General features: G+C 58.8%; 1 protein-coding gene across 1 annotated transcript in view; it reads left to right on the forward strand.

The window, feature by feature from the left end:
* The first annotated feature begins 2,336 nt into the window (after positions 1-2,336).
* Positions 2,337-10,000, forward strand: part of LOC148133638 (AMP deaminase 3-like) — a 107,493-nt gene continuing 99,829 nt past the window's right edge. Inside the window, exons 1-2 of the mRNA XM_087985774.1 lie at positions 2,337-2,552; positions 3,856-3,985. Coding sequence (XP_087841900.1) covers positions 2,419-2,552; positions 3,856-3,985 — 264 coding nt within the window. The 5' untranslated portion in view covers positions 2,337-2,418. The remainder of the gene's footprint in view (positions 2,553-3,855; positions 3,986-10,000) is intronic.

Genomic DNA, 10,000 nt, shown 5'->3' on the forward strand with positions numbered 1-10,000 from the left:
GGGCACAGAGCCCCCCACCCACCCCGGGACACAGGGGGGAGGGAGGGGGAGGGGGATGTGCAGGGGGAGTGTGGGGGAGGGGGATGTGCAGGGGGAGTGTGGGGGGAGAGGAGGGGGATGTGCAGGGGGAGTGTGGGGGAGGGGAGGGGAGGGGGATGTGCAGGGGGAGAGTGGGGGAGGGGGATGTGCAGGGGGAGTGTGGGGGAGGGGAGGGGGATGTGCAGGGGCAGTGTGAGGGAGGGGGAGGGGGGTATGCAGGGGGAGTGTGGGGGAGGGGAGGGGAGGGGGATGTGCAGGGGGAGAGTGGGGGAGGGGGATGTGCAGGGGGAGTGTGGGGGAGGGGAGGGGGATGTGCAGGGGGAGTATGGGGGGGGAGGGGAGGGGGGTGTGCAGGGGGAGAGTGGGGGAGGGGAGGGGGATGTGCAGGGGGAGTGTGGGGGAGGGGGATGTGCAGGGGGAGTGTGGGGGAGAGGAGGGGGATGTGCAGGGGGAGTGTGGGGGAGGGGAGGGGAGGGGGATGTGCAGGGGGAGAGTGGGGGAGGGGGATGTGCAGGGGGAGTGTGGGGGAGGGGAGGGGGATGTGCAGGGGCAGTGTGAGGGAGGGGGAGGGGGGTATGCAGGGGGAGTGTGGGGGAGGGGAGGGGAGGGGGATGTGCAGGGGGAGAGTGGGGGAGGGGGATGTGCAGGGGGAGTGTGGGGGAGGGGAGGGGGATGTGCAGGGGGAGTATGGGGGGGGAGGGGAGGGGGGTGTGCAGGGGGAGAGTGGGGGAGGGGAGGGGGATGTGCAGGGGGAGTGTGGGGGAGGGGAGGGGGATGTGCAGGGGGATGTGGGAGAGGGGTATGTGTAGGGGGAGTGTGGGGGAGGGGGATGTGCAGGGGGAGTGTGGGGGAGGGGGATGTGCAGGGGGAGTGTGGGAGAGAGGAGGGGGATGTGCAGGGGGAGTGTTGGGGAGGGGGATGTGCAGGGGGAGTGTGGGGGAGAGGAGGGGGATGTGCGGGGGAGTGTGGGGGAGAGGAGGGGGATGTGCAGGGGGAGTGTGGGGGAGGGGAGGGGGATGTGCAGTGGCAGACTGGGGGAGGGGGATGTGCAGGGGGAGTGTGGGGGAGGGGGATGTGCATGGGGAGTGTGGGGGGTGGGGAATGTGCAGGGGGAGTGTGGGGGAGGGGATGTGCAGGGGGGTTGTGGGGGAGGGGAATGTGCAGGGGGAGTGTGGGGGAGGGGGAGGGGAGTGTGGGGGAGGGGATGTGTAGGGGGAGTGTGGGGGAGGGGGATGTGCAGGGGGAGTGTGGGGGTGGGGGATGTGCAGGGGGGTGTGTGGGGGAGGGGGAGTGTGGGGGTGGGGGATGTGCAGGGGGGTGTGGGGGTGGGGGATGTGCAGGGGGGGGTGTGGGGGTGGGGGATGTGCAGGGGGGGTGTGGGGGTGGGGGATGTGCAGGGGGGGTGTGGGGGTGGGGGATGTGCAGGGGGGGTGTGGGGGAGGGGGAGTGTGGGGGTGGGGGATGTGCAGGGGGGTGTGGGGGAGGGGGATGTGCAGGGGGGGTGTGGGGGAGGGGGATGTGCAGGGGGAGTGTGGGGGTGGGGGATGTGCAGGGGGTGTGTGGGGGTGGGGGATGTGCAGGGGGTGTGTGGGGGTGGGGGATGTGCAGGGGGGGTGTGGGGGAGGGGGATGTGCAGGGGGAGTGTGGGGGTGGGGGATGTGCAGGGGGAGTGTGGGGGTGGGGGATGTGCAGGGGGGGTGTGGGGGAGAGGGAGGGGAGTGTGGGGGTGGGGGATGTGCAGGGGGGGTGTGGGGGAGAGGGAGGGGAGTGTGGGGGAGGGGATGTGCAGGGGGAGTGTGGGGGTGGGGGATGTGCAGGGGGGGTGTGGGGGAGAGGGAGGGGAGTGTGGGGGAGGGGATGTGCAGGGGGAGTGTGGGGGTGGGGGATGTGCAGGGGGGGTGTGGGGGTGGGGGATGTGCAGGGGGGGTGTGGGGGAGAGGGAGGGGAGTGTGGGGGAGGGGATGTGCAGGGGGAGTGTGGGGGTGGGGGATGTGCAGGGGGGGTGTGGGGGAGAGGGAGGGGAGTGTGGGGGAGGGGATGTGCAGGGGGAGTGTGGGGGTGGGGGATGTGCAGGGGGGGTGTGGGGGTGGGGGATGTGCAGGGGGGGTGTGGGGGAGAGGGAGGGGAGTGTGGGGGAGGGGGATGTGCAGGGGGAGTGTGGGGGTGGGGGATGTGCAGGGGGGGTGTGGGGGAGAGGGAGGGGAGTGTGGGGGAGGGGGATGTGCAGGGGAGTGTGGGTGATCCTGAGTGAGTGACCTCCCTCCTGCCTCTCTCTCTCTCTCCCTCGGTCCCCTGCCAGTATTTACCTGCTATCCTGGGAATACCGAGCAGGCTCTGTCCCAGGAGGGTATCCCTGGAGATCTGCCGTATTCCCTGCAGATGAAGGATGGTGTCCTGATCCTGATCGATCCCAGGGGGAAGCGATACACTCCGGGATCTCTGAGTTATCCCGATCACTCTGAGTACAGCAGGGATCTGAAGACACTGCTGGAGACTATCTCCGATGGGCCACTGTGAGTAACTCCCTCCCCTCATCCGGACTGCGGGGAGGGGGGGGGGCCCTGGGGGGAGGGGGGGGGTCACAGAAACCTGGCTCACTCCTAACCCACTCTCCCCCTCTCCACTCACTCCCTCCCTCCCCCTCAGTGACAGCCCTCTCCCTCTCACTCAATGAGGGTGGGGGCTCAATGAGGGTGGGGGTCAGTGAGGGTGGGGGTCAGTGAGGGTGGGGGTCAATGAGGGTGGGGGGGTCAGTTTGGGTGGGGGGGTCAATGAGGGTGGGGGTCAGTGAGGGTGGGGCGTCAATGAGGGTGGGGGTCAGTGAGGGTGGGGGGGTCAATGAGGGTGCAGGGTCAATGAGGGTGGGGGGGTCAATGAGGGTGTGGGGTCAATGAGGGTGGGGGTAAGTGAGGGTGGGGGTCAATGAGGGTGGGGGGTCAGTTTGGGTGGGGGAGTCAATGAGGGTGGGGGATCAATGAGGGTGGGGGTAAGTGAGGGTGGGGGTCAATGAGGGTGGGGGTAAGTGAGGGTGGGGGTCAATGAGGGTGGGGGGTCAGTTTGGGTGGGGGAGTCAATGAGGGTGGGGGATCAATGAGGGTGGGGGGTCAATGAGGGTGTGGGTCAATGAGGGTGTGGGCGTCAATGAGGGTGGGGGCCAATGATGGTGGGGGCCAATGATGGTGGGGGTCAATGAGGGTGGGGGTAAGTGAGGGTGGGGGTTCAATGAGGGTGGGGGCTTAAATGAGGGTGGGGGTAAGTGAGGGTGGGGGATCAATGAGGGGGTGTCAATGAGGGTGGGGGTCAATGAGGGTAGGGGGTCAATGAGGGAGGGGGTCAATGAGGGTGGGGGCCAATGAGGGTGGGGGGTCAATGAGGGAGGGGGCCAATGAGGGTGGGGGCCAATGAGGGTGGGGGGTCAATGAGGGAGGGGGCCAATGAGGGTGGGGGGTCAATGAGGGTGGGGGCCAATGAGGGTGGGGGGTCAATGAGGGTGGGGGCCAATGAGGGTGGGGGGTCAATGAGGGAGGGGGTCAATGAGGGTGGGGGCCAATGAGGGTGGGGGTCAATGAGGGTCTAGCTATCCAGAACCCCCCCCCCCCCAATGTCCTGAAGGGCTCATGCTATTGGACTGCGTTAAGGGGAAGGGTCCGTCTGGGTACGAGCAGGTTTCCTCCCCCCCCCCAGCTCCCCACCGTCCCATGTCCCAACGCAGAGGGGACCTCTCCCGCTCTCGGGAGGCCCCGAGCTGACGGGAAACGCGACCCCCCTCCCCTTTGTTACCCTTACCTCTCCCTCCTCTCTCCCCTGTCCCTGCAGGAGGACCTACTGCAGCCAGAGGCTGAAGATCCTGCGCTCCAAATTTCACCTCCACCTCTTGGTCAACGAGAAGAAGGAGTTTGTGGACCTCCAGGTGGCCTCCCACAGCGACTTCTACAACGTGGCCAAGGTAAGGGCACCCCCTTCAGGCCGGGCTCAAGGGGACACTCGGCCGCAGGCCGGGGGGAGGGCAGGGAGATGTGGCGCGTGGAGTCGTCAAGGGTCACAGCCTCAGGAGAGACTCGAGTCCTGAATTAGCTCCGTCTCCACACATCTCTCTTCGTGGCGTAGGGACTTACAGCACGGAAACAGGCCCTTCGGCCCAACCCGTCCATGCTGTCCCATCCCCCTCTAACCCCTTCCTATTCATGTCCCCACCCACCTTTTAAATGCTGTCATTGTACCAGCCCCCACCACTTCCTCTGGCAGCTCATTCCATACACGTACCACCCTCTGGGTGAACAAGTTACCCCTTAGCTCCCTTTCCCCTCTCACCCTAAACCTATGCCCCTCTAGCTCTGGATTCCCCCACCCCAGGGAAAAGACTTTGCCTATTTACCCTATCCATGCCCCTCATAATTTTGTAAACCTCTATAAGGTCACCCCTCAGCCTCCGACGCTCCAGGGAAAACAGCCCCAGCCTGTCCAGCCTCTCCCTGTAGCTCAGACCCTCCAACCCTGGCAACATCCTTGTAAATCTTTTCTGAACCCTTTCAAGTTTCACAACATCTTTCCGATAGGAAGGAGACCAGAATTGCACACAATATTCCAACAGTGGCCTAACCAATGTCCTGTACAGCCGCAACATGACCTCCCAACTCCTGTACTCAATACTCTGACAAATAAAGGAAAGCATACCAAACACCTTCTTCACTATCCTATCTACCTGCGCCTCCACTTTCAAGGAGCTATGAACCTGCACTCCAAGGTCTCTTTGTTCAGCAACACTCCATGGGGAACCTTATCGAACGCCTTACTGAAGTCCATATAGATCACATCTACCGCTCTGCCCTCATCAATCATCTTTATTACTTCTTCAAAAAACTCAATCAAGTTTGTGAGACATGATTTCCCACGCACAAAGCCATGTTGACTATCCCTAATCAGTCCTTGCCTTTCCAAATACATGTACATCCTGTCCCTCAGGATTCCCTCCAACAACTTGCCCAACACCGAGGTCAGGCTCACCGGTCTTTAGTTCCCTGGCTTGTCTTTACCGCCCTTCTTAAACAGTGGCACCACGTTTGCCAACCTCCAGTCTTCCGGCACCTCACCTGTGACTATCGATGTTACAAATATCTCAGCAAGAGGTCCCATTGGTCTTTACCTCTATTCCCCGCACTGCTCCCCACACACTCCCTCTCTCTCTGTTTCTCTCTCTCTCTCATTTGAAGGCCATCCCCGGGTCACTGCTGTCCTGTTGGAGGGTCTCTAACCTGCCTTCGCATCAATTGACTCTCACTTTGTTTCAGTATGGGACAGGACATGAGTGGGAAACAAAATGGAGACAGAAATGGGGGGTGGTTCCAGGGACACGGGTTCGATCCCACGCTCAGGAGCGACTGTCTGTGCGGAGTTTGCACGTTCTCGCCCCTGTGTCTGAGTGGGTTTCCTCCGGGTGCTCCGGTTTCCTCCCACAGTCCAAAGATGTGCAGGTTAGGGTGGATTGGCCGTGGGAAATTGTCCCATAGTGCCCAGGGATGTGCAGGTTAGGGTGGGTTGGCCATGGGAAATTGTCCCATAGTGCCCAGGGATGTGCAGGTTAGGGTGGGTTGGCCATGGGAAATTGTCCCATAGTGTCCAGGGATGTGCAGGTTAGGGTGGATTGGCCATGGGAAATTGTCCCATAGTGCCCAGGGATGTGCAGGTTAGGGTGGATTGGCCATGGGAAATTGTCCCATAGTGTCCAGGGATGTGCAGGTTAGGGTGGATTGGCCATGGGAAATTGTCCCATAGTGCCCAGGGATGTGCAGGTTAGGGTGGATTGGCCATGGGAAATTGTCCCATAGTGCCCAGGGATGTGCAGGTTAGGGTGGATTGGCCATGGGAAATTGTCCCATAGTGCCCAGGGATGTGCAGGTTAGGGTGGATTGGCCATGGGAAATTGTCCCATAGTGCCCAGGGATGTGCAGGTTAGGGTGGGTTGGCCATGGGAAATTGTCCCATAGTGTCCCAGGGATGTGCAGGTTAGGGTGGATTGGCCATGGGAAATTGTCCCACAGTGCCCAGGGATGTGCAGGTTAGGGTGGGTTGGCCATGGGAAATTGTCCCATAGAGCCCAGGGATGTGCAGGTTAGGGTGGATTGGCCATGGGAAATTGTCCCACAGTGCCCAGGGATGTGCAGGTTAGGGTCGATTGGCCATGGGAAATTGTCCCATAGTGCCCAGGGATGTGCAGGTTAGGGTGGATTGGCCGTGGGAAATTGTCCCATAGTGCCCAGGGATGTGTAGGTTAGGGTGGGATTGACCATGGGAAATTGTCCCATAGTGCCCAGGGATATGTAGGTTAGGGTGGAATGGCCATGGGAAATTGTCCTGAAGAAGGGCCTGTGCCCGAAACGTCGAATCTCCTGTTCCCTGGATGCTGCCTGACCTGCTGTGCTGTTCCAGCAATAAAGTTTCAACAATTCCCCAAGGCTAATCCACCCTAACCTGCACATCCCTGGACACTATGGGACAATTTCCCATGGCCAATCCACCCTAACCTGCACATCCCTGGACACTATGGGACAATTTCCCATGGCCAATCCACCCTAACCTGCACATCCCTGGACACTATGGGACAATTTCCCATTGCCAATCCACCCTAAGCTGCACATCCCTGGGCACTTTGGGACAATTTCCCATGGCCAATCCACCCTAACCTGCACATCCCTGGGTACTATGGGACATTTCCCATGGCCAATCCACCCTAACCTGCACATCCCTGGGCACTATGAGACAATTTCTCATGGCCAATCCACCCTAAGCTGCACATCCCTGGGCACTTTGGGACAATTTCCCATGGCCAATCCACCCTAACCTGCACATCCCTGGGTACTATGGGACATTTCCCATGGCCAATCCACCCTAACCTGCACATCCCTGGACACTATGGGACAATTTCCCATTGCCAATCCACCCTAAGCTGCACATCCCTGGGCACTTTGGGACAATTTCCCATGGCCAATCCACCCTAACCTGCACATCCCTGGGTACTATGGGACATTTCCCATGGCCAATCCACCCTAACCTGCACATCCCTGGGCACTATGAGACAATTTCCCATGGCCAATCCACCCTAACCTGCACATCCCTGGGCACTATGAGACAATTTCCCATGGCCAATCCACCCTAACCTGCACATCCCTGGGACACTATGGGACAATTTCCCATGGCCAATCCACCCTAACCTACACATCCCTGGGCACTATGGGACAATTCCCCAAGGCCAATCCACCCTAACCTGCACATCCCTGGGCACTATGGGACAATTTCCCATGGCCAATCCACCCTAACCTGTACATCCCTAAGCACTATGGGACATTTCCCATGGCCAATCCACCCTAACCTGCACATCCCTGGGACACTATGGGACAATTTCCCATGGCCAATCCACCCTAACCTACACATCCCTGGGCACTTTGGGACAATTTCTCATGGCCAATCCACCCTAACCTGCACATCCCTGGGCACTATGGGACAATTTCCCATGGCCAATCCACGCTAACCTGCACATCCCTGGGTACTATGGGACATTTCCCATGGCCAATCCACCCTAACCTGCACATCCCTGACACTATGGGACAATTTCCCTTGACCAATCCACCCGAACCTGCACATCCCTGGACACTATGGGACAATTTCCCATGGCCAATCCACCCTAACCTGCACATCCATGGGCACTATGGGACAATTTCCCACGGCCAATCCATGGGAAATTGTATCATCGTGTCCCAGGGATGTGCAGGTTAGGGTGGATTGGGCTTGGAAAATTGTCCCATAGTGCCCAGTGATGTGGAGGTTAGGGTGGATTGGCCATGGGAAATTGTCCCAGAGTGTCCAGGGATGTGCAGGTTAGGGTGGATTGGCCATGGGAAATTGTCCCAGAGTGTCCAGGGATGTGCAGGTTAGGGTGGGATTGGCCATGGGAAATTGTCCCATTGTGCCCAATGATGTGCAGGTTAGGGTGGATTGGCCTTTGGGAATTGTCCCATAGTGCCCAGGGATGTGCAGGTTAGGGTGGATTGGCCGTGGGAAATTGTCCCATAGTGTCCAGGGATGTGCAGGTTCGGGTGGATTGGTCAAGGGAAATTGTCCCATAGTGTCAGGGATGTGCAGGTTAGGGTGGATTGGCCATGGGAAATGTCCCATAGTACCCAGGGATGTGCAGGTTAGCGTGGATTGGCCATGGGAAATTGTCCCATAGTGCCCAGGGATGTGCAGGTTAGGGTGGATTGGCCATGGGAAATTGTCCCATAGTGTCCCAGGGATGTGCAGGTTAGGATGGATTGGCCATGGGAAATGTCCCATAGTGCTTAGGGATGTACAGGTTAGGGTGGATTGGCCATGGGAAATTGTCCCATAGTGCCCAGGGATGTGCAGGTTAGGGTGGATTGGCCTTGGGGAATTATCCCATAGTGCCCAGGGATGTGCAAGTTAGGGTGGACTGGCCATGGGAAATTGTCCCATAGTGCCCAGGGATGTGCAGGTTAGGGTGGATTGGCCATGGGGAATTGTCCCATAGTGCCCAGGGATGTGCAGGGTAGGGTGGATTGGCCATGGGAAATTGTCCCATAGTGTCCAGGGATGTGCAGGTTAGGGTGGATTGGCCATGGGAAATTATCCCATAGTGCCCAGGGATGTGCAAGTTAGGGTGGACTGGCCATGGGAAATTGTCCCATAGTGCCCAGGGATGTGCAAGTTAGGGTGGACTGGCCATGGGAAATTGTCCCATAGTGCCCAGGGATGTGCAAGTTAGGGTGGACTGGCCATGGGAAATTGTCCCATAGTGCCCAGGGATGTGCAAGTTAGGGTGGACTGGCCATGGGAAATTGTCCCATAGTGTCCAGGGATGTGCAGGTTAGGGTGGATTGGCCATGGGAAATTATCCCATAGTGCCCAGGGATGTGCAAGTTAGGGTGGACTGGCCATGGGAAATTGTCCCATAGTGCCCAGGGATGTGCAAGTTAGGGTGGACTGGCCATGGGAAATTGTCCCATAGTGCCCAGGGATGTGCAGGTTAGAGTGGATTAGCCTTGGGAAATTGTACACTGTGTTGGGTGATGGGGTAAATGTAGGGGAATGGGTCTGGGTGTGTTGCTCTTCAGAGGGTCGGTGTGGACTTGTTGGGCCGAAGGGCCTCTTTCCTCAATGTAAGTAATCGATTCTAATTACCGTGGATTTCCACCCTTTCTCTCTCTGTCTCCCGATGCTGCCAGACATGCTGAATTTCTCCAGCAATGTATGTTGGTGTCCGAACTTACTGTTACCCCCTCACTGGGGCCGTTCACCTGAATTCAAGCCCCACTGTTCCCAGGGTTGTTGTATTAGTTAAAGGATTTGTTAAAGATCTCCCCGAGTCCCTTCCCCGCTGAGCTGCTAATGTACGCAACACGAGACTCTGTACTTGAGAAAAACTTTACTAATCATTCCAAGCAAATCACCTCTAGCTCCAGATAATTAATTATCATTCATCAGGAGGATGCCCAGGTGTGGGAGGGTTAAGTTATGAAGGAAAGCTGAACAGGCTGGGGCTGTTTTCCCTGGAGCGTCGGGGGCTGAGGGGTGACCTTATAGAGGTTTATAAAACCATGAGGGGCATGGATAGGGTAAATAGACAAAGTCTTTTCCCTGGGGTGGGGGAGTCCAGAACTAGAGGGACATAGGTTTAGGGCAAGAGGGGAAAGATATGAAAGAGACCTCAGGGGCAACTTTTTCACCCAGAGGGTGGTACGTGTATGGAATGAGCTGCCAGAGGAAGTGGTGGGGGCTGGTACAATGACAGCATTTAAAAGGTGGGTGGGGACATGAATAGGAAGGGGTTAGAGGGAGGTGGGCCAAGGGCTGGCAAATGGGACTAGGTTAGGTTAGGATATCTGGGACAGCATGGACGGGTTGGGCCGAAGGGCCTGTTTCCGTGCTGCACGATGAGAGTTTGCACAAT

This window comes from Chiloscyllium plagiosum, unplaced genomic scaffold, assembly GCF_037043375.1.
Source record: "Chiloscyllium plagiosum isolate Xiang-an unplaced genomic scaffold, Cpla_swu_hap1 HiC_scaffold_241, whole genome shotgun sequence".
NCBI lineage: Eukaryota > Metazoa > Chordata > Chondrichthyes > Orectolobiformes > Hemiscylliidae > Chiloscyllium > Chiloscyllium plagiosum.